This window comes from Callithrix jacchus, chromosome 10 (assembly GCF_049354715.1).
Source record: "Callithrix jacchus isolate 240 chromosome 10, calJac240_pri, whole genome shotgun sequence".
NCBI classification, from domain to species: domain Eukaryota; kingdom Metazoa; phylum Chordata; class Mammalia; order Primates; family Cebidae; genus Callithrix; species Callithrix jacchus.
Window position 1 is genome coordinate 45199794 of NC_133511.1, and position 24422 is coordinate 45224215.

At 41.9% G+C, this 24422-nt stretch overlaps 1 protein-coding gene across 3 annotated transcripts; it reads right to left on the reverse strand.

Moving 5' to 3' along the window:
- Nucleotides 1-2955: 2955 nt before the first annotated feature.
- Nucleotides 2956-23739, reverse strand: SRSF8 (serine and arginine rich splicing factor 8). Of its 3 annotated transcripts, XM_078339922.1 has the most exons (5): nt 22508-23739; nt 18523-18596; nt 18156-18324; nt 8652-8819; nt 2956-8340 (listed from the first exon to the last, which is right to left on the reverse strand). In XM_078339922.1, the coding sequence occupies exon 1, from the start codon at nt 23500-23502 to the stop codon at nt 22615-22617; it is 888 nt and encodes a 295-aa protein (XP_078196048.1). In that variant the 5' UTR covers nt 23503-23739; the 3' UTR covers nt 2956-8340; nt 8652-8819; nt 18156-18324; nt 18523-18596; nt 22508-22614. The 3 variants fall into 3 exon arrangements, with proteins under 3 accessions (XP_078196048.1, XP_078196046.1, XP_035121107.1); XM_078339920.1 differs by having other exon boundaries at nt 2956-8819; nt 18156-18596; XM_035265216.3 differs by lacking the exons at nt 2956-8340; nt 8652-8819 and having other exon boundaries at nt 14749-18324.
- Between the last annotated feature and the right edge of the window lie 683 nt (nt 23740-24422).

The following is a 24422-nucleotide window of genomic DNA, read 5'->3' on the forward strand; positions in this document are numbered from 1 at the left end:
AGCAGTCAGCGGGGACGTGAGCTGCTAAGAATGGAGAATCCGAGTGGGGCGGGCCTTGTCCAAGGGGCTGGGAAGGGACAGTCGCCTGGACTGGGCGCCAAGAAGCCTGCTGATGGTGTGCGCCCCACGGCCGTCCTGGGGATGCAGAGGGGCGGCGTGAGATGTTCCCGGAGCTGCGGCTGTTCGGAGTGAACCGGCAGAGTTCCCCTCTGTAATCTCATGAATACCGTCTCCCCCGCTCCACCGAAGTGCTCAACCGCCAGCACAGGCATACAATTTTGATGCAGGTTTTTGTTTCGTTTTGTTTTTTAGCTCATCAGAAACTCGGAGACTCAAGGAATCCTGTGAAAGGAAGTCCCTAAACTAGGCAGACAGTACAACCCTACTGTGGTTTCTAGGTGCAAGGCTTAGAAACCAAACCGATGCCAAGCAAGGAAGGAGGTCAGCCAATGTCATTGGTGGATAGGTTAGCCAGTTCTTTCCTTCATTTATCCCTCTGAATGCCTAGGTGCCACCCTGAGATAGGCACTGGATTACCACAGGGTAAACAAGAACAGGGCCCCTGCGGTCACAAAGACAGCCTAGTCGGAAAGCTTGTCATTAACCGAGGAAGCATGCTATTAAAGGGATAACTAAAAACTGAACACAGATCTGTGAGACCCTGATGGCTACAGGGGTTCGGGATGTAATCTGGGAAAGTTTGCCTGAAGAAGTGGCATCTGAGCTGAGACCTGGAGGATGACATTAACTAGGCAAGGAGGAGAACCATGTGCTCAGTGGTCTCTCACGGAAGGGAACATGATGCATTGGAGGAATTTAAGGAAGGCTAGTGTAGGCAAAGGATGGATAACTGCATGGGGGATGATGGGAAGTGGGGCTGAAGAAGGAGGTAAGGGGGCCGGGCGTGGTGGCTCAAGCCTGTAATCCCAGCACTTTGGGAGGCCGAGGCGGGTGGATCACGAGGTCAAGAGATCGAGACCATCCTGGTCAACATGGTGAAACCCCGTCTCTACTAAAAATACAAAAAATTAGCTGGGCATGGTGGCGCGTGCCTGTAATCCCAGCTACTCAGGAGGCTGAGGCAGGAGAATTGCCTGAACCCAGGAGGCGGAGGTTGCGGTGAGCCGAGATCGCACCATTGCACTCCAGCCTGGGTAACAAGAGCGAAACTCCGTCTCAAAAAAAAAAGAAGGAGGTAAGGGTCATATTATTCAGGGTACTATGGCCCTGAGGTCTTCCAACACTTTTTGACAAGGCCCATAATGAGAAAAGTTTCATGACATAATTCTTATGCTTACAGCTGGCATTGCAGTTTCACATTTCTGTTCTACTTTGACTTTTTTTTTTTTAAGTGCTGGTGGTGACCATAGCACTTGTTTCTATGATCCATTCATGGCTCATGATCTGCAGTTTGGAGAAAATATGATAAATCATGTTGAGGATTTTGATCTTTTAATGGTGGTGACTCAATCCTTTCTGCTGTCAGGGAAGAGTGCTAGATTGAAGTGGCCCAGAATAAATGGGCGTGGTGGCTCAGGCCTGTAATCTCAGCACTTTGGGAGGGTGAGGTGGGCAGATCACCTGAGGTGAGGAATTTGAGACCAGTCTGGTGTACATGGTGAAAACCATCTTTAGTGAAAACACAAAATTAGCTGGGTATGGTGGCTGGTGGCTGTAATCCCAGCTACTCGGGAGGCTGAGGCAGGAGAATCCCTTGAACCTGGAAGGTTGCAGTGAGCTGAAATAGTGCCACAGCACTACAGCCAGGGCAATAGAGCCAGATTCTGTGACAGAAAGAGAGAGAAGGAGGGAGGGAGGAAAAAAGGAAAACACCCTACAATTGCCACAATCCAGATGAGACATGGTAGCTTGGACTAGGATGGTGGCAGCAGAGACAGGGTCAGGGCAGCTACCCAGGGCCAGGGCCTGCACTCATCTTATGATGTCACCTGTTTCCCCAGTGTGCCACTTCAGGGACTGAGGACCAGAGGCTATTGATGCTTGCCTAATATGGCACAGCCAGTGAGTCCTGAGCCAGATTTGAAACAGGTCTTTCTGATTCCCAAGTCTAGCCTTTTCTTTTAACTCACAGCACATCTCTAAGGTGAGCCCATAAAGAAGGAAGCTAATTTTCAAGGGAGTACACACTAATACTTAAGAACCAGTTTCTTACAGGTTTTAATGCCTGAAAATGTTGACTATGTTTGGTCCCAGAAATGAAACCTAAGTTCATATCTGTTTTTTTTTAAAAAGGGGGACACATGTAGTGTGATGTCACAGAAGAGGCTAGGCTTGAAGTCCCCTTTGATCTGGATGATGACCCTGATCATCTGGTACTAGTATCTCAGTCATCTCATCCCTGTAGGCTTCAATCAAGTCCTCCCACAGGGACAATGCTGCTCCTGGGATGCTGGGAGGATTATAGGTTTTATAGGATTTTTAAAATATTTACATTATTTTATAAAGTTGAGTATAGGGCTCCCCAATGTTGACTTATGATGTCAACCATAATGATATATAAACACTGTTGAACAACTAGAAATCAATCCCTCTGTTCTCTGAGTTCTTTAAACATGTATCTGTTATGGTAGTTATCATGGTAGAGTGTTAATCTCTGTGTCTGTCTTCTTTATTAAATCATTACTCCTAGGGACAAAGGTTGTTGGTGGATTCCAGGGACTACCACGAAGTCTAGAGTGATTAGATGCCAAATATGATTATGTTGTAGTTTAACAAATGCAGAAAGCATAATATAATACATCATTGGCCTTTATGACTAAAGCATTTACAATATTTTAATTCACTTTCTCAAAATTTCTTGATCCCCGCCCTCCACCTTTGATAAGCATAAATATATCTGCCACCCAGTCCCTGTGGCAGATTCCAGTTTTTCCCCAGCCCTCTGCCAGTGATGGACAGACATATACACTAAACATTTGTACATCCCACAGCCAGCATGGTTTGTTTACTTTATTTTTTTTATCGTACAAGATAAAATTTTCACGTGCTTGCCTTCCACAGATAAAATATTACCTTTGCAAATTACAAATGTTCTCACCCCAAGATTCTGGAACAAACTACAAGGTAGGACTATCTTGATCTAATTAACACATTTGCTAACTGCTGATTCTAAAGGAAAATTGTCTTTAGCAGCATCTGTATGTGCAAAACATGTATGTGCATCAATCATTCACTGCTGTCTCTACATTTGGTCACCTCTCAGCCCTTTCTTCTCCACTGACTCTCTTCTTACAGGGAAGGAGGTTTCAAAGCAGATCCTCTTAGGTCTGTGCACTCAGACTCAGCCAATGCTAATATCATTCCATGGCATTCAGCAAAGGCTTGAGGATAAAAAGTAATGGCTGATGTGGAATAAAACATTTGACATGCACCTCTGTGGTTTGATGGGTTCTGTCCAAAGTTGTTTAAAAACATGAGCCCAACTAGATGCTTCTTTCCCCTACCAGAATGCTCTGATGCTCTGATGCTAATTGCATCCCTACCATCACACCTTTGACCAGCCATTCTCATCTCATGCCCAGTTTTTATGCCTTATAATCCACTCTCCAGCTGGGATGACTTCCTAACAGAAATCTGATGATGTTACCCTACCCATAGAGCACCTAATCACTCTCCATTTGCCTTGGGATGCAGCTTGACATCCTAGCTGACTTCCATGACCCCAGAGACCTGGCCTTTCCCTCTTAGGCCTCATCTCTCTCCACTCCCACCTTACCCACAGAGTCAGCTTCTTGCATTTCCATGAATGCGCAATGCTCTCTCTTTTGTTTTGTTTTTGAGACAGGGCCTCACTCTGTCACCTAGGCTGGAGTGCAATGGTGCAATCACAGCTCACTGTAGTGTCAACCTCATGGGCTCAATCGATTCTCCCACCTCACCCTCCCTAGTAGCTGCAGCTACAAGTGTGCACCACCACACTGGTTAATTTTGGTATTTTTTTTGTAAAGACAGGGTTTTGCTATATTGTCCAGGCTGGTCTGGAGTCCTAGGCTCAAGCAATCCACCTGCCTTGGCCTTCCAAAGTGCTGACATTACAGATGTGAGTCACTGAACTCAGCCTGATGCTGTCTCTAGTCTTTGAAACTTTGCATCATAAACTACATCCCTTGTCCTGGAATTCTCACCACCCATTCCCATCCCTTTACTCATTTCATCTAACTTTTTTTTCCCTAACAATCTAGCTAAGTGATGACTTCCTCAATCACTCACCTTCCTGACAAGCATGTCCTCCACTTCACTCCTTCCTCCCCTCTATGAGGTTAAGAGCCCCTTCTAATTATGCCTATTAAGCCCAGTATTTTCCCTGTTTCATAACTGCTACCTTTCCCCTTAGTCACAAACATACTGCCTACTATAGAGTAAGCATCTAACACAGTGAGTGAGTAGATGAATGAAAGAAAAAACCTTCTTTATGAAACTTCATTTGGGTTCTCATTTCTCTAATTCATTCATTCATCCTCAGAATGTTTTTGGAACATCTACCATGAGCCAGCAATGGCACAAGATGCTGGGTATTTAGGGGAAGCAAAGCTTAGCCTAGTTCTTGCAATCCTGGCACTCACGCCAGCACCTCTTAGTGCCCCGTGGGCATCCACAAAAGAAAACACAAGCTAACTAATTCTTTGCAAGTGGCTTTTCCTTATACTAGGGCAGAGCAAAGCAGAGGTAGCTTCATATAGCCAGTGAGTTCTGTAACATTGATCTCATGTTAGACCCATCTTCGTTCCAGTGCAAGACTGACACAGACCTTTGCATCACAGAACTTGAAGTATAATAGGAAAGACAGAAAAACAAGCAATGACAATACAGCATGAAAATGCTCTGATAAGGGAAGTACTGGGTGTTACATTATAGCGAAGGATAACGTAGGTTAATCTGGGGAGGAGAAGCTCTGGAAAGACAATGGAAATGGTGGAAAATCATACTTAATTATGAGACATGTTGAAACATGGCTCACAAACTAGATTAACAATTTCTAGACCCCTAAAGCTACTACTTCGGCTCTCCTCTCTGTCTATCTGGCATAAATAAGGAATTGGCAAATGATGAGGAAGCTAATCCAGTTTGGATTACCAGGAGAGGTGAGGAAGCTGAGGAGTAGTTCCTATTGGGGTTAGAATGTTTGATTTATTTTTCTAAAAATGACCAATCAAAGACAGCCTGCCTAGGTGAACCCATGAGTGTGTGGCAGACAGTGTTTTACTGGGTCAAGAGAGTTGCTGATGCATAAGCAGCAGGAGGGTGAGTCATGTTTACCTGAAATGTGGGCAGAGCTGCCTTCCTTCTAGTAAAACTAAATTTGGATGATGTTTAAAAATAATAGCAGTTGTTGTTTAATGGGAGATTGAAATTTGCAAGATAGAAAAGTTCTTGAGATCTTTTTCACAACAATGTGAATATACTTAACACTTAAAAATGGTTAGGATGATTAGTTTTATGTTTTGTGTCTTTTAACACATTAAATAGAAAAAAGTAATATCAGACTTCACGTCAATATGGATGTGAGAAATCCATATAGAAGAGAAACTTGTTCCTTTATTCAGCAAATACAGAGTGGACCCCACAGGACAGGCTCAGTGCAGATTGCTGGGGCCACAGAAGGTATAAAATATGATCTCAGCCATTCTGCAACCAGCAATCTCAGCTTACTATCAGGCCATCTCTATTTTCAACACAGAACTTTACACATTTATTTCAGAAATACATCTGCCAACGTAGCCGTTTCATTGTAATTACTTATGGTTTAACACAATTGCTGTTTATTTTTATCGGTAGAAAAAAATTAAGGAAAATATTTTGTCCTATCTCTAAGTCTTTATGTGTCTGTCTTAGTCTACATGTAACAGCATCAGGGAATTATAAAAGACTTCCAAACAAAAAGCAGACAAATGGAAGAGCCACAAGTCTTGGCATCAGAAGGCTTTGGTTTACATTTAAGCTCTACCACTTACAAGTTATTTGAGCTCTCTGAGCCTCAAATTCCTCATCTGTAAAATGGGAATCATACATATTTCATATTATTGACATGAGAATTCAATGAGATAACCAATAGGAAGCACCTAACCTATAGCAAAACTCGATAAATGCTAGTCCTTTCTTTCATCTCTATAAGTAGGTGGAAAGAATTTCACTTAGGGGAAAAATAGAATGATGAAAATCTGGAACTTAAAAGACAAGTATTTTAGGGCTCTGGTTTATAATTTCAGAAGAAGTAAATTCAGTTTGTAAACTGGTTAGCTTCAGGATTCAACCAAAAACGATTCAATTCCCAATCAAGACAGGACTTTTAAAGCACAGAAACTTTTCCAGTACAACCCTCTAAGACCAAAATACCCTTTGATTGAAGTCTCAGGCAGTTTTCCAGTGCACTAGCAGAGGGATCATGGTGTACAGAGGAACACTCCTTAAGAAAATGGCTATGTGTAGGAGGCGACAGAGAGAGATATACACATTCTCTTTCATGGTATGCAATGTTAACTTCTATAAAGTTTGGGCAACTAAATAAAATTAGAATCAAAAAGCACATTGGTAGATATTAAGAAACATCTCATAGAAGTGAGATGAGAGTATTCTGAAGACAAAGCAGGAGGGGAACAGAAAATCCCAGTGGTTCATGCTTAGACCCAGGGGGTTCTTGTTTTGTTAACCATGGAGGTTTACAATTTGTCTAAAAAGGCTTTACTGAGAAAAATGAAAAGGAACAGAAGGAACCATGACATTGGCCATGTCCATTGACAAATCTATTGAATTCTTAGGCTTGCTACCTGGTTCCCCTGGGTCCAAATTTTGGCCACCAGGGTGACTAGATGACTTGTCATTTTCACCATAGACCTGAATATTATTGCTTGTGTCCCCTTGAAGATGCCTCTTCTTGGTGCTTCCTTCTACCTCCTACCAAGAGCTCTGCCTACATTTCCAATGGCATCTAGATGGTAAACTCAGTTTCTGTGTCTTTTGCAGGCCTGTCCACCTCACCTTGCCCAAAGCAGAATGAACACTTGTCCCTTGCAGCAAGTTTTGCTATTAAAGTCACTGGGCATTTGAGGCCTTTGTCTTTGGATTATTAATCTGCTCTCCATGTACCCAGGACCCAACAATGAGGGCATCTGTTGCAAATCTAATATTAGCAACAAACTCAAGTCACATCATCTTGTATAAAGAGAACACTGAGGGAGAAACATTTGATCACTAGCAGAGACATGGCAGCATTGAACAAGGAGCTCTGTCAAATGCTTGGCTGTCTATTATTCAGGGGAGGGAGGAGAGGAGGGGAGGGAGAAATCTGAGGAGTGTAAGCTTTTTTTTTCTTCCCATCTGTTCAGCTGTCCCAGGGCAATTTGACATACTCTGCACAACTCCTACAATGTTTGACCCCAGGTCAGACATAGAGATCCACTGTGACCCTAGGACACACAGAGGACTTGGATGGTGCTATTAGAAACAGCCACTCAAGGGCTTGGGCATAGGAGGGCATGCCTTTGGCAGAGGATCTGCCCCACTAACAACCCAGAACAAATCACCTGAATTAAAAACCTCTGGGCACATGACTCAGAAGCCCCCAGGTGTTTTACCTTTTCTGCCAGTACCAGAAGTAGAGTGAGATTGTTTAAGTTAGTCTCCATGGCTTGGGGCAACTTCCCAACCCAAATGGGTCATTTAGAATGTTATAGAGGTCAGTGGGCCAACAGGTCAATTTGGCCAGTAGGGCTTCTAAGTTTTTTTAATTAGCTGCTGACATTGAAAAACCTGAAGATTTTAAAATAAAATTCCAAGTTCCAAGTTTCCCTTGAAAATTAAAAAAATGAGAGCCACATGGTCCTCATCCTCACCTAACAGTCACCCCCACTTCCCAAGCCCTTGGCCTTGTCGTGAGGCACAAGCCGTGGTCCTGACAGCAACACTCACTTAGATAACTTTCCAGAGTCTCGTGGGATTTTGGATTTTCCACCAGGGGTCAAGAGTCTCACATGAGAGGTTGAGAGGAGATATCTGGTTGAGTTTTCTCCAACCACGCAAATTCTGGGTACTGTGAACAGTGGACAAAAACAGAAAAGCAAGGAGAAGGACCTCATTTCAAGGAAAAACAAGCTTCCACCACAGAAAATCCAGGCCCCATTGGCACAGTGATTTGAGGGAGAGAGACATGGCCAGCCAGGACAGCTTGGATGCTGTGAACTGCATCACAGAGAAACAGAAACACTGGCCAGCAAGCCTTGTCACGTGACCTCTTAGCTGGAATGAAGACTGGGGAAGGGTGGGGGGGAAGAGAGAAGAATGTGCCCTCTTCTTGTCCCTTTGTGCTTCCACTTCCTTTAGGGCCTGAAAAGAAGGAAAACAAAGCAGGACTCTCACTGGCAGTTGCTGAAGAAACTAGACTCCCATCTACGCCTGCAGCCAAACTGCCCGTGGACCAAATGTTAGATGGGTGGTTCTCAACCTTAACTGCACATTCGTGTCACTCAGGGAGCTTTTAAACCATTTTACTCTACCAATTACAACAATTTCTGGGGGGCAAGGAGATGGGGGCCCAGGCATCAGTATGTTTCAAATCTGATTCTAATGGGAAGCCAAGGCTGAGAACCAATGTCCCAGGGTAATGCCTCTCAACCATAAACTTGCCCTTGACTTACCTGGGAGGATTAGTTAAAAATGCAGATCTGAGTCATAGGTCAGGGCTGCAGGCTCAGCTTCTGCACTTCTCACAAGCTTGCAAGTGATGCCCGTGCTGCTGGATCCCAGCCCACACTTTGGTGAGAAGGAGCTGGAGCACTTGTGCTTTGTCATTCCCTCTTCAAACACTTCCAAAGAGAAATAGCAGGTCTATCACCTCTAAGCCTCAAAGTAACAATAGCCATAGCAATAAAAGTAATGATATTACTATTAAAATAATAAAATAACAATAAAAAAACTCAATAATAGCAAGACTTTGATGTTTTTCTTCCTGCCAAACACTGTGCTAAAGCTATACTTTAAAAAAAAATTCAACAAGAAGATGTGAAATAATTGCTCCTTCTTACCTTGAGTTCTTAACTACTCCAAGTGTTTTACTTATATTAGCTTTTTAGTCTTCACAACAACCCTTATTGTCCTGAGTGCTGTTGATAATCATTCCATTTTAGTGAAGACAGAGCTGAAATGCACAGAGATGAAGCTGCTTGCCAAGGCCACCCAGTTTACAAGGGTAGAGCTGGGTTTAGACACAGGGCGTGTACTGCTAATAACCTGTGTACTCTGTCTCTCCAGGGAGCTGAGGCCTTGGAGTTGTGAGTCATTTGCCTATAGTCAATAGTGGAGCTAATTAATAGTGGAGCTAGGGTTCAAAACTCCATTGGCTTTGCTTTACAGACTGAGCTACTGGGAGTAGAAATGAATGAGGTATAGAAAGTGCTAGACACAGTTCTTGGCACATCAGGAATACTCATAATTGCTTTCCCTATTCCTTTTTTACCACTCCCCTAGAGCATTCCTTGGGGGCTTTCTTAGTTAGCTCAGGCCTCAATAACAAATTCCCTTAGACTAGATGGCTTAAATAACAAACATTCCTTTCTCACAATGCAAAAGCTGGGAAGTCTGAGATGAAGGTGTCAGCATGGTCAGGTTTTTGATGAAGGCCTCCTTCCTGGTTTACAGACAGTCACCTTTTTGCTATGTCCTCACATGGCAGAGAACGAAATCTCTCTTGTGTCTCTCCTTTTCAGGGCATTATCTCATTTATAAAGGCTTCGCCCTCATGATCTAAAAACCTCCCAAAATCCCACCTACAAATACCATCACTTGGGGATTAGGGTTTCAACATATGAACTTGGTGGGACACGTTCGGTCCATATCAGGAGGCTGAGACGTGGGAAGAGAGAATAGAACATAGCAAATGGCATTTAAATGACCCTGGCTCCCTAAAGGAGCATGTCAATGACATAGGCAGAGGAAGGGAGAGGGTTGACAGTAGGTCACACCCATTTCCTAGAGTGAGGCAGCCAATGGGATGATCAAAGCCAGCCCCCACGCCTCTGCAGGCTCATCCTGTGCCTGGCAGAACTGGCAGGAAAGAAATATAGGAACCTAAGGCAGCCGTTGCCCCCACGAAAGGTGATCTGTGTCCATTTGCCAAGCATGATTGGGAGAAAGTGATCAAAGGGGCTGCTGTGAGACCAAGAATGGACTGAGGCAGCTCTGAGAGCCCATGTAGCTTTGGCACTGAACTTGAGGCTGACTGCTCCCAACAGAACACACATTTCTCCAGGGGTTCTAAAACTGCAGCATAGAGAAGAGCCTGGATATTGCTACAGCTTCTTAGAAGAAATTATGATATGGTGAAAGTGCCTAACTTCTTGTCTGTGTCTCCATCCAAGCTGACTATAATCTCTGTCTTACATTCTATCCTCAGCATTTAGTATAGTGCCTAGCATGGAAAGAGTGCTTAATTAACAATATTTATTGAATGAATGAATGGATGGATGGATGGATGGATGGATGGATGGATGGATGAATGAATGAAAGAAAATATTTTATTGAAATATGATAAAGAATTTATTCTCTGTCTCTTCAAGTTATTTCAACCCCCTGCTTAGTACTGGCTATCGTATTTTAAAAGATAATTAATGTGAAAGCAATAATGATTTAATAGAGAACTATTTATTTTACCTGTTTCTTATTATGCTAGCCCTTTTTTTACTTTTATTGCTGTTTCAGATCATTTATTCATTTAAACAACAATACTCATTGACTTTTCATTGCACAGAAAAAAAGGAACGAAAACAGCCAATTGTATTAATCTGATCTAATCAACAATATGAAACTATATGTAAAATAAAGTACTTAACGATTTTAGATGGCCATGTGTAAGTACAGTCAAGATGACATCATCATGAAAGGCAAGGTTAGGCCACTTGGTTCCTAAGGAGTTTCTCAGGTGGGAGAAACTTATTCAGTAGACACTTGATATTCATAAGGAACGGATTCTGAGGTCTTTGCAAATTCTGAATCCTAGTGCTTTTCTAAATAATATCTTTATCTGGAGCCAGGGCTTTCCCGTGCATAGCCTTAATACTCCAGGTCTACTGACTATTCAACTTTCATACCTGATCTCCCACCTAGTAGCTGTTTTTCCTGGAAATTCCTACTGCAGGCTCTGATCTGAACTTTCTCACAAGCTGCTGAAATGACTGTTGTTAACTTAGTGAATGTCAGGGAACTGCTGTGACTGCTGGAGTCCAATCCAATTTGACACTAGTATGAAGTGGCTAGTAGGAGTCAGGTACATGCCATGGTAGCTGACACAGCAGGGAACCAAATAATATAATTCCTGCTCTCATGGGATTTGCATCTGGTAGGAAAGACAGAGCCATTCAGAGGGTTGGTTGTATATTGTGAGTGCTTTCAAAGGCTCTGTGGTCCTCAAGTTCCGCTACCTCTTGCTTACCTGAAACATCAACCACTCCAACTACTCAGGGGTTTCTGGAGGAGTATGCACTAAGTGAGTTAAGACATTTATGCTTGCCTGCATTCAGATTCCTGCCTGGGCTCTTACTCCCTCACTCCTACACACCAGCCTCTGCTAATCTATGAGCACATGTTCCTATCTCAGGGCATTTGCACTTGTCCCTCTGCCCACAATGATGCCCCATTCCCATGGGCACAGGCTCAGTCAAGGACCACATCCCCCAGAAGTTTTTCTAGCCATCCTATCAGATAAAGCAGCCTCTGTTACTCTCTAAACCCTTACTCTGCTTTATTTTTCCTCATAGCCCTTACAATTATTTGACATGTTATTATATATCACTCTTGATAATGAGAATAGATGTTCTAAGAGAGTTGAAACGTCTTTGTCTTTTTCACTGTTGTGTTCCCAATTCCAAGAACAGGGACTGGAAGAGTAGGTTCTCAGTAAACATTTATTGAATGAGTAAATTAATAAATGTGTCCTGAAATATGTAGACAGACACAATGTGAATCTTTTAAGAAGAGGCTCTGAGGGATGAGACAAAAAAAATAAAAGATTTTGACTGGGTGCTCACACCTGTAATCCTGGCACTTTGGGAAGCTGAGGCAGGTGGATTACGAGGTCAGGAGTTTGAGACCAGCCTGACCAACATGGTGAAACCCTGTCTCTACTAAAAATACAAAAATTAGCCATGCATGGTGGCACGCACCTGTAATCCCAGCTACTGCCCAGGAAGATGAGGCAGGAGACTCACTTGAACCCAGAAGGTGGAGGTTGTAGTGAGCCAAGACCATGCCATTGCACTCCAGCCTGGGCAACAGAGCGAGACGCTGACTATAACTAACTAACGAACTAACTAACTAAATAAATAAATTAAATATTTTGATGAGAACAGAAAAAGATGCTCTCAGAGATCTACAGGCCTGCATGTGGTACTTTTTTGGGTGGAGGACCCTGAACTATTAGGACACATAGAAAATGGATCCCAGAATACCAGTAGTATAAATATTATGTTTTTGTAGGGTGGCTCCTCTGACAATGACACCCTTTCCCTACAGTGCTCAGGTCTGCCCCTCCTTTGTCTATCTGAAACTGCTTATCTCCATAACATCCAGCACTTGCTGTGGATTAGTGAGCAGGGTCTCCAGGTATTACCCTGATGGTTGCTGCAGATCAGTGGCAACAAGGAGCAGCAAGAGAATGTTAGAAATTTCAGATTGAGAAGCTGGTGAGCAGAGTGGGATCCACAAGATACTAGGAGTGAGGGGCTGTTCCTTAGTCTGGTTCTGTTCAGCTCAGATAGGTTTCCTTCACTTATCTCTGCAGCCAATTCCTAGCAACTGTTTGTGGTTTTCTACTTAAAGCAATGATAGGTAACTAAAACACTGAAACAACAACAACAACAACAAAAAACTTCTAATTTCTATACGGTTACAACTCAGTGAAATAAATGTCAGGGTAAAGTTATTTCTAAATATCTAGACAGGACTGCTTAAACATACACAAAATAGTTAATGTAATGGTTAATCTTTATGAATAACTTAGTGTGGCCAAGTAGTCAGCCAAAACCTACAACTGAAATTTTAAAATAAATCTTAAGAGTCAAGACCTGAACACCAACCTCTGCAAGTGTGCATTCAAGTATAGTTTCTAATGCACGTCTTACAAATGTGGGCTTATATGTTATAGTAATAATAGCCAACATTTATTTAGCACAAATTGTGTTTGCTTTGATCTGAACTTGTTGTGTGCCAACTCTAACACAGGTGCAAATGGCTAAGAGCTCCCTTTGTCCAAATAAGGAAGTGGAGAGCCAGAGGAAAGAGATGATTTACTGAAAGATTACTCAATATGCTAGTGTAGGAGTTCTGAAAAAAGGTTGGGTCTTCTGGCTCCTGACTGTTTTTGAAATCTTGGCCTTGCCCTGGCAACACTGCAACAAGGCCAAATACGACAAGGAGAGGAATTTGCAAATAAGCATATGTGACCTTTTGTACAAATATGCGAGTAGATCATGAGAAAAAAGAAGTTTCCTGTTAGTGAAAGTAATAGGTAGAAAACAGTTTGGCAGTTTCTTACAAAACTAAACATACTCTCACCATGTAATTCCACAAACGAGCTCCTTGGTATTTACCCAAATGAGCTGAATATTTTCCCCCACACAAAAGCCTGCACATAAATCTTTACCTCATTTTTACTGATAATTGTAAAACTTGGAAGCAACCAAGATGTCCTTCAATATATGAATGAATAAATAAACTGATACATTCAGACAATGGAATATTATTTGGCAATTTAGAAAAAGGAGCTTTCAAGCCACAAGACATGGAGGAAATTTAAATGTATATTACTAAGTGAAGAAAAGCCAATCTGAAAAGGCTACATGCTCCATGATTCCAACTATATGACACTGTAGAAAAGGCAAAACTATGGAGGCAGTAAAAAGAGTAGTGGTTGCCAGGGGTTAAGGAGGGATGAATGGGTGGAGCACAGAGGATGTTTTAGGGCAGTGAAACTACTCTGAATGATACTATAAAGGTGGATACTTATCATTACAAGTCATTTGTCCAGACTCAAAGAACATACAACACCAAGGTAGATCCTAATGTAAACTACAAGTTTTGGGTGATAATGGTGTATTCAATTGGTTCATCAGTTCTAACAAATTCACCACTCTGGTGGGGGATGTTGATGAGGGAGGCTATGTATGTGTGGGGACAGTATAGAGTTCTATAGAAGAACTCTAACTTCTGCTCAGTTTTGCCATAAACTATTCTAAAAAATAAAATATGTTAATTAAAAAAAGTAACGGGTAGGAGGCTGTGGGAGTGGTGATGAGGACAATGGTAGAACTGAGCATCACATAAATAAAGGATGTGAGAGCAGGTCCTGGCCTTTGGGTTTATCCTAGAGGTAGGGAGAATGCCTAGATGCACAGAATTCTTGTTCCAATCCACCGAGCACCTCCTACGTGCCCATCACATTTACATTGCACAATATCTTCACAGAAATCCTGCACTTTAATTTTGGCTCAGAGATAACCAATTATTTGTTGCTGAAAGTCACATGACCACAAAGTAGCAAGGCCAGGTTCGAATGCTGTTCAGCTGGCTCTACATCCAGTTTTCCTCTGCAAATAACTGCTGGAAAGGTAAAAGCAGTGACTAAGGAACAGGTTTGCTTTACTAAACACATCATGCTTCAGAATCAACTTTGTATGCATGACACACAGCAGGCCAATGGATGGATTATATTTGAGGCTAGAGGGAAAACATAAAACCACCTCAACACCATCATCATTTATTTATTTCACCATTAAAAGAAAAATGAGGGGCTGTGAGGGAGGTGACAGGTGACAGAAGGAGTAATTAACAGAGAATCATTACTACTACCTGAGATACTGCCTTCCTAGAATTTCTCATACCAAGGATACAAGGTCATTTGTGATGGACAAACAGAGGCAGACATTCCTGGGAGTCACCCTCTCTTTGAAAGCAAGGAAGAAAACCCTCTGTGCTCTGGAGCCATGCCAGGGAAGCTTGCTGCACAGCCAGGTGCCAATATATGGAGTGGCTTGGGCCCAGGGAAATCTAGCTTGGTTCATCACAGTCACCATTTTGGCACAGGGTTCTTGACCCCCCATTTACTGATGGGGGCCCTGAAGTGGCAGGAAGATGCAAAAATGCAAAGGAACGGAGAGGAAAGCAGTGGGAGACTCAGAGTAGAAAGCCACATGCTTTCAGGACTAGGCCTTTAGCTTCATCTCAACACTTCTGTTTTATGGCAGCCAATCTGAGAATCTAGTTCATCAGCATGAACTCCTTTCATAGGGCTGTCCACTACGGTTACTTAAACCTTTTTAACTTTTCATCTTAGATGTTGCAAAAGATTTCTGTAACTCCAGTTACAACAGAGTTTTCTCTACCCTTTGAACACTATCTAAGGGACTGATTGTCTTCTTTGGCCAGTGGCAAGACTCCAACCCCCAGAGACATTGTCTAACCCATTAACCTGAGGCCCATCTTACATCAGGAGGCCTAATAGGAGGTGGGTGGAGATTCTCCCACACGGTGCCCTACCAGTGGACATTTCCCCCGACATCCAGAACCTCACTCCATAGTTCTGGTTGTGCTGTGAAAAGAGAAATCCCTTTCTGAATGTCCTTTCCAGCACCCAGTGAGGAATAGCACAGAGCCTTTGTTGTAACTAAGTTCCCTAGACCCCTCTAGACCCAACCAGGCTTCCTCAAGTCTCCTTTCTTCTCTGTAGTACATGGCTGGGACTCAGTCCATCTTCTTCACCTCTTTCTAGGTTCACCTACCCTATTCTTCAATTTCCATCCTGGTGACAGAGGGAGTTAAAATCTCCCTCCCTGCCCACTTCCTTGCTACTCCAAAGAGAGAACAAAGGCTTCACTCCTTATTGCTGCAGGGAAGCAGAAGTCAGTACACACACATACTCACATGCTTACACAGACACATACACAGTTTTAGTACCTTACAAAGCTCTTGTCTGAATGTCATTAGACTAATTTTCCACTCCCGTCTCAGATGGTGATTATAGATCCTTGTTATGGTTTGAATATTTTCCCCTACAAAACTCACATTGAAATGTAATTTTCAAGGTGACAGTATTGAGAGGTGAGGCCTTTAGGAAGTGATTGATTACTAACAGCTCTGCCCTCATGAATGGATTAGTCTATTGGTAGATTAACGAATGAATGGGTTGGTGGGTTAGTGAGCTATTATGAGAGTGGGTTGGTGGCTGTGTAAGAAGAAAAAAAAAGACTAGCTAGTGCACTCAGCCCCCTCATCATGTGATTCCCTGCACAGAGTCCCCACCAGCAAGAAGACCCTCACAAGATGCAGTCCCTTAACCTCCTACTTCTCAGTCTGCATAAGTGTAAGAAATACATTCCTTTTCTTTATAAATTACCCAGTTTCAGGTGTTCTGGAATAAGTGACAGAAAATGACTAAGAGAGTAGACTTAGAAGATGGGCTAAGACAACTCTTTGGACTTGCCCCTCTATTTTTATTCTAAGGTTGCTCACCTAAACTCTTCCTTATTCTGACCCAGACTTTTGTAAAGACCATGCAGAACCTATATTCCCAGGTGGTCTCTAAATAGGCAATCAAGAGAAACTAATAATTACTATTAATTGAGCCTTCAGTATGTAGTAGGCACTGTTAGAACATGATTGGCATGGATTAGCTTACATGGTCCTTTCAGCAATCTGTGAAGTGGGCATATTATTCCCATTTTGGAGATGAGTAATCCGAGGCTCATAGAGAGTAAATTAATTTGCTTAAGTTTCCATAACTTGCAGTGAGTGGCAGAGCTAGGATTTGAACCTACACCTGCTTGATGCCAAACCTAATCCTTTTCACCACAACACTCTGCTCCTGGAGATACAAAACAGTTTAAATCTGGGTGGACCTATTTATTTGGTAATGCTTATTTCCCTGCATTAATACACAGAAAAAAGCAAAAACCTCAAAAGGACAAAAAAATACCTTAACCATCTAACATCAAGTTTATTTATGACTCTGAGCTACTAACTAGTCAGCTGGGATCTTTATCAACTCATCATCACATAGAATACTGGTTTATTTTATTGATAATATTATTCTGATAGAACAAGGAGAACAGAAAGTAGCAAATTCTAGGTGACTTGGTAAAACATATCTACCAGAAGATGAAAGAGAAATATGATTGGAATGCAAGTTCTTGCTAACTCAATGAAGTTCTTTTAAGCCTAGCAGTGTAGGCTACATTAGGCTATCACCTTCAAACTGAAGGATAAACCGAGGAACCCTAAACCTTCAAATACTAAGATGGAGACAGAGAGCTTCATGGATCTCTTGGGAATTTGGCGGTAACACATACCATTTACCAGGTGAACCAAAGGCTGCCTGTTCTGCATGGGGCCCAAAGAGAGAAAAACACTTTCTACCAAACTAAGACTGTAGGAAAAGCAACTTTGCCACATTTTTCTTAAAACCCAGCAGCCCCAATTATGCCCAAAGCTTCTGACAGATCAGGTTGCTCTTGACTGCACAGTGGAATCACTTGATTCCATTGCACTTATAAACTTTATTTGTTTGTGTTTTAGAAATAGGGTCTTGTTCTCTTCCTCAGGCTGAAGTGCAGTGGCACAATCATAGCTCACTACAGCCTCAAACTCCTGGACTCCAGGGATCCTCCCACCTCAGCCTCTTGAGTAGCTAGGAATACAGGCATGCACTACCACGCCCACCTTGGGAACTTAAAAATAGCGTTGATGTCTACGTTCTACTTCCAGAGATACTGATTTAATTGCTTGAGAACCAGCAACCTACGGAGAACAGTGGTTTTCAAACTTTAGTGCACATTAGAATCACCTAGTGGGCTTATTAAAACACATTGCTGGGTCTTATCCTAGAGTTTCTAATTCTGTATGTCTGGGAAGTGAAGCCCTAGAATTGGCCTCACCAATTCTGGAATCTTCTAACACATTCCCAGGTGATACCGATTCTCTTGCAAGGAGCTAACACTTTGAGAAACACTGATGTTTCATGTCAAGCTGCCACAGGAGAATCACAATGGAGATTTCTACATCCTTGCTACATCCTTGAATGGTCCATGACCTGCAGCACTGACAATAACAGGGATTTTATTAAACATGCAGAATCTCAGGCCCCAGATCAAACTTACTGAATTGAAATCTGCATTTTAACATGATCCCCACAGGATTCAAATGTACATTTAGTTTGAAAACCACTGTTCTGGGTCTTTGAAGAAAATCCATGCTGTATTTCATAGATGATTCTCCTCTTGAGAAAATGACAATTCTTCATTGGAACCTCTTCACTTGCTCTTGGCCCTGGCAGAGACCAAAAACATGACCATAGGTGAGCATATGACCTGAGCCTCCCATCATGAGCTGGGTGATGACTGAACCGACAAACCACACAGTGAGTCACACCTGCCAGCTCTCTACCACCAAGCAGAAATAAGACTGAAATGACCAAGACAGAACACCTTCTGAAGACAAAGTAAATCACATAAACAGGTTACTTACACTCCCCAGAAGGCCTGCTCTTGCCACACTGCTATCCTCCTCCAATCTTCACATGTAGCCTTGCAGGGAGTTCTCTGGTAAGCAATTGATTGAAGAAGAAAAATTATCAAGCTCAGTTACAAATGGCTGTGCATTAGAGTGTGATCCACTCTGGTGGCGTTATAGCTTATACAGTATGCCCCTGAACAATTTTGGTGAAGGGTTATATAAAATTATATAATATATATTATAGAGAGATTATATATCTTTAATATATATATATTCTACATATATCTACATCTTGATTTATATATGTGTGTACATGTATATATACGCACATGTACATGTATGTATATAGCTCAATAAAAATAAATAGTGAATCCAGAAGTAAACTTACCCAGTATGGATACTAGTATATGGTAGAGGTGGCTCATTGGATAGCAAAGGGAGTTTTCAATAAATAGTGCAGAGAAAACTGATATCCACATAGGAAAACAATTATGTTAGATTTCTACCTCACCACAAGCACAAAAATCAATTCCAGTTGTACCTTTACTACCTGAGATTAGAGAACAATACACGTAAAATACTAACCACAAAATGTTTGAAGAATTCAGCTACATTAAAGTAAAATAATTCATTAAAACACATCATAAAGTGAGTTAAAAAACAAGCCACAGAATGGGAAAATATATTTATAGGACATAAAGACAAATAAGATCCAGGTACATAGAAAATACCTTTAAATTGTTAAGAAAAGACAAATAACCCAATAGGAAGACAGACAAATTTTTGAAAAGACACTTCACAAAGAAGGATCTCCAAGTGGCTAAAACACTCAAAAAAGGTACAACTTCTTTGGTAATCAGGGTAAAGAAAATTAAAACCAAATGAAATACCACTATATGCCTATCGGATTTGCAAATATTAAAAGGTTTGACATTAACCAGTGTTAATGAAGATGTAGAGCAACTGGAATTCTCAGTTGATGATAATAGTATATATTGGTAGAACTACTTTGGAAAATAGCTGAAAATTATCTAACAAAATTGAATATGTACTTGACCTATATAACCCAGCAAATGCACTTTTGGGGTTGATACCTGAAATGTATATACACATGTACATCAGGGTATATGCATAAAAATATTCATTGCTTCCTTATTCAAAATAACTAAAATGGGAAACAATCCAGATGTCCATCAATAGAACAGTAAAAACTGAGTTATGATTTATTCATTAGTACAACACTACACAGAATTAAAAATAAACTTCAGACACATGCAACAATACCGAGAATCTTAAAGACATAATATCCAGCAATATAATCAGTACACACAAAGTTCCATTTATACAAAGCTCAGGAACAAAACCAAGCAGGATTTTTAGAAATGCACTTACAGATGATGACTGACCCATTATCAAGGAAAGTAGTTAACATTGCTCTGAAAGTCCTGGAAATTCTTGATTTTTCATTCTTAATTTCTATATCCACTACCCCCCACTCAGTCTTCCCCAATTCAGAAAACAGTACCCTCATCCATTTAGCATTTCAAGGCAGTAAGTGAGAAATCATCTTTAATTCTGGTTTTTCATTAATTTCCCTACTTCTAATCTATTACGTCTTATTAGATCTAAGACCACTATATTTCCTGAGTATGTCTATGTCCCTTACCAACACTACCACTGAAGTCTAAACAATTGTCACCTTTCTTTCTGGATTACTGCAACAGCCTCACAGCTTCCACTCTTGACCACATACACTCCATTCTGCACTCGGCCTCATAGTGACCATTATAAAGGATAAAATGGTGTGGCCAGTTAGCTCAGTTGGTTAGGTCATGGTGCTAATAAAATGTAAAACATGTCACATCACTCTTCTGCATGGGTCCATGTCCTCTGTATGCCACGTCTTCCACATGTAGAGTAGAAGTAGGGTATGTTCACACCTTCAATGACAACTACACATTTCTTCTCCAACATGTCCAAAACTGTTCCTAGGTTTCAAAGTTTTTAACATATCAAGAACTGCTGATTTTAACATCGTATTTTGGTCCCATGTTTAAGATGTTCCACAGATATTTTTACTTCAAAGCTTCAAACTCAAGCTATGCCTGGGTTTTATACTACCCCCAGAAATTAATAATGCTCCCATACCCCTAGGGCTGCCCCCTGTCCCACTCCGTCCCATTTAATAAATATACCTCCCCTCCGTTCGCCACCTGCTGGATGTGAGTGGCTACTACAATGCCATGGATGTCCTGACTTGGCATTTCTCAGACAGGCCTGCTCTGTGTATGTCTTTGGATTCTATGTAGATTTATATTTGTAAAATATTACATTTGTCATGACCAAAAGGAATGTCATTATTGTAAAATTTAGATTCTGGATTCTACACATGAAAACAGTATTATGAAAAACTACTGTTACAACACAAAAAGGTGGGATGCATATCTGTCACAGACCACTGCCACCTTGTCAGTTCATTCAAGAATCTAATCCTAGATTTAGCAGTTTCTGCACAAAGGGAATGGACTATTTTTATTGATAATTCAGTCAAAAATATTAATGAAGATCTATATCATTAAAAGAATAAGTTTATTCAATTGGCTCCAATATAATCCTATTGTCACCAGATCATAAACACCAAATTGTTATTTTCCCTTTGCTAGTAAAGGTATAAGCAGAAACAATTTCAAAAGAAAACATAACACCTAGTAAAAATAATGACAAAAGCCAAAATGAATTATTTGAAAAGAATTTGAGGTAAAAAACCATAGGTATGAGAAGAGAGAAACTACAAATAAACTGCATTGTGATAAAAGAATAAAGCATACAGCTAAAAACCTATGTTTAATTATAATTTTAAAAAAATTATAATTGTTTTTTATAATTTTATAAAGAAAATTATATTTTATAAAGAAAATTTTTTATAAAGAAAGTTATTAGCATCAAGTGTTTCTCGAGTTAATTATAATTTTTTAAAAATTATAATTAACTCGAGAAGCACCTGGTGCTAACAATTTTCTCAAAAGTACAAATATCCAAGTTATACAGAAAATAAAACAACTTACTTTCCACCAAAAATTTCTAATTTTATTTTGAGAAAAGGTAACACCAAGAAAACAATTTAAACTGCAGAAACAATGGTTAGCGTTAAAAAAAACATAATCAAAAAGATATACCATGTTATAAGTACTTAACAAACTTATAAACCATTTCTTCCATAAGATTCTCCATATTTTAAGTTCATATGTTGTTATGATCAGATTTACAATTTTTCAGAAAAGACGGGGGAAAAGGTGTGATTATCAGCTAGATGTGCTCACTGCATGCTCCATTATTTATCTGCAAGGCCTGAGTCACTGAAGTGCAGTTGACAGGCATTTTAATAAACTGGACAGCCATTTGTTCTTCAGGACAAGGCGTGTTTCCCCAGAAGCAATCAGAAGAAAACAGGAAGCAGCTCAGCACTCTGCACTGCAACAGGCCACCTTAATAACTAACCAGCATCACTCAACGGCTAGGCAGCCGGGCCTGGTGCACAAAAACACAGAAGAGATTAGAATTGTGTTTGCTAAAAACCCAGTCCCTTCACATGAAAAATCTTTATATGAATTTGGGTCATACTACGTTTTAGACTTGGAGATAAAATTAACCATACTAATTTACAACACCTTTTGTAGGGTTTTAACTTTAAGGAATGAAGGCAATGTTGAAGCAATGTGGTAACAGCATTAGGCTGTGTGTAATGCCTGCACAAGTTTCCTTAAAAGTCAGGAGGCCACAGGGTTACCAATCTGTTCATTTCAGACCTAAACAGTCAGCTCTATAGAAATAAAAATAAATTTTTGCCTCAAATATCCAAACCCAAAATGTAATCTTAGGTCGTTCACCTCCTAAATTACAAGAAAATGTGAATAACAACAAAACAGCACATATAATGAATTTTGCCACCTGATGCAAAGCTTCATACTAGTAAAAAGGTAGAAAAGTACGACACAACCTTTTCAATAGGCAGTCCCTTCTTCCAGGGACTCTGCTTTCAGGGACTGAGTATGTGATCCTTTTCCCCAAGTCCTCCATTACGTTGCTTGCTGTTGCATCATTTTCTTAAGAGGACACCTGTCCTTCCTCTTCAGGAGACTTGGGGGCCCTCTTGGATCGAGACCTGGACTTCGATTTCCTCTTGGATACCCGGGGAGGGCTCCCAGTCATAGATGAAGACCTGGACCGTGAGCGAGACCTGGAGGCCGAGGAGGACTTGGATCTTCGCGCAGAGCTCGATTTGGAGGTGGATGCAGAGCGAGAGCCAGTGGAGGACCCAGACTTCGAGTGAGACCGGCTGCTGTGATATCGGCCATAGCGAGAGCGGCTGTAGCGAGAGCGACTGTAACCAGATGAGCTGTAGCGAGATCCGCTGTAGCGAGATTCCCTGTAGCGAGATCGGCTGTGGCGAGATCGGCTGTAAGGAGATCGGCTATAGCGAGATCGTCTGTAGGGAGAGCGGCTGTAATGCGACCGGCTGTGAGGAGATCGGCTGTAGGGAGACCGGCTATAGCGAGACCCCTTATGGCGAGATCGGCTGCGGGACTTGGAGCAGCTCGGACCCCGGGATCGGCTGCGGTGTCGCCGCCTGGGACTGCGGCTCCGCCGTCCGTAGCCGCCGCCCCCGGCCCTGCTGCGTGGCGCTCCATGGCGGCTGCGAGGCAGGTCCCGGCGGCCATAGCGCGCCACCTGCACCCGCAGCTCGCGTCCGTCCAGCTCCGCCCCGTCCATGGCGGCCTCGGCGTCTTCCGCATCGCGTTGGTCGTGGAAGCGGACGAAGGCGAAGCCCCGGGGCGCCTTGGTGTGCGGCTCCCGCGGGATGTACACGTCGCCCACCCGCCCGTATTTCTCGAACACGCGCCTCAGGCTGTCGGGAGAGGTGCGGTAGGTCAGGTTGTCCACCTTCAGGGTGATCATGCCGTCCACGTCGGGAGGGGGGCGACCGCAGCTCATGGCTCCTGAAGCGGCCTGGGCCGGGGAACTGGCGCTGCCCTGGGCGCGGGCGGTGAGACCGACGTTCCTCTCTGGCGGTTGCGCCCCGCGTGGGGACGCCGGGAAAAGATCGGCGGAGAGGCGGGCCGCCAATCTCCGCAGGGAGCGCCCTGGAGCAGCAACTCGCAAATTCCTAATTCCAGGCCAAATACTCCAGGACTCAGAGGAAGGTTTCCTCTTGGTGGCTGAACTCCAAATGAAACCAGGGCCCAAAGATCCTGGCTTTATACCTGGGCAGCGTCCTAACCTAATCAGAGCCCAGATAATGTGATCACTGGGCTGGGTTTAGATTGGACGTCCCACCCACCCATGCTTCTTCCTTTTATTTTACATTTTAAATCAGTCTTAAGAACAAAACTAAGTGATAAAAGGTCAGTCTATGGGAACAGGCAATCCAGACAAATACTAATGAAACTGAAATCTAACGCTTTTTTTAATAGTAATTGAAAATTACTATAAAATTGAAAATTACTGAAAATTCCCTAGGAAGGCGTTGCAGTGATGAACTTAATGCACCTAAACAAAGTATAGTGACACATAGAGAGCCGAGACTGAGAATTATAAGGTAAAACTGAAAAATCTGCACTCAGGATGGAAGTTTGTTTTCCTTGTAACGCCATTTTCTCAGAAATCAATAGTGCAGAGAACGAAACTAGTAATGCAGTAATAATTTGCACAACAAACAACACTTTGATCATATAACCTGTAATAACCAAAAATACATCGAAAACATTTACCAAAATTTCCCAATACAAGACTACGAAATAAATATCAATTAAAATTTCATAGTTCAATAAATTGAGCACATCTTGATCTCAGTGAAATGATATTGAAGGTCAAAGATAAAACACCTGAATCCAGTCATATTTATTTGAAAATTA

Excerpts from the sequence above, each read along its gene's own strand:
- SRSF8 (XM_078339922.1), bottom strand. The coding sequence starts at position 23,502 with ATGAGCTGCGGTCGCCCCCCTCCCGACGTGGACGGCATGATCACCCTG.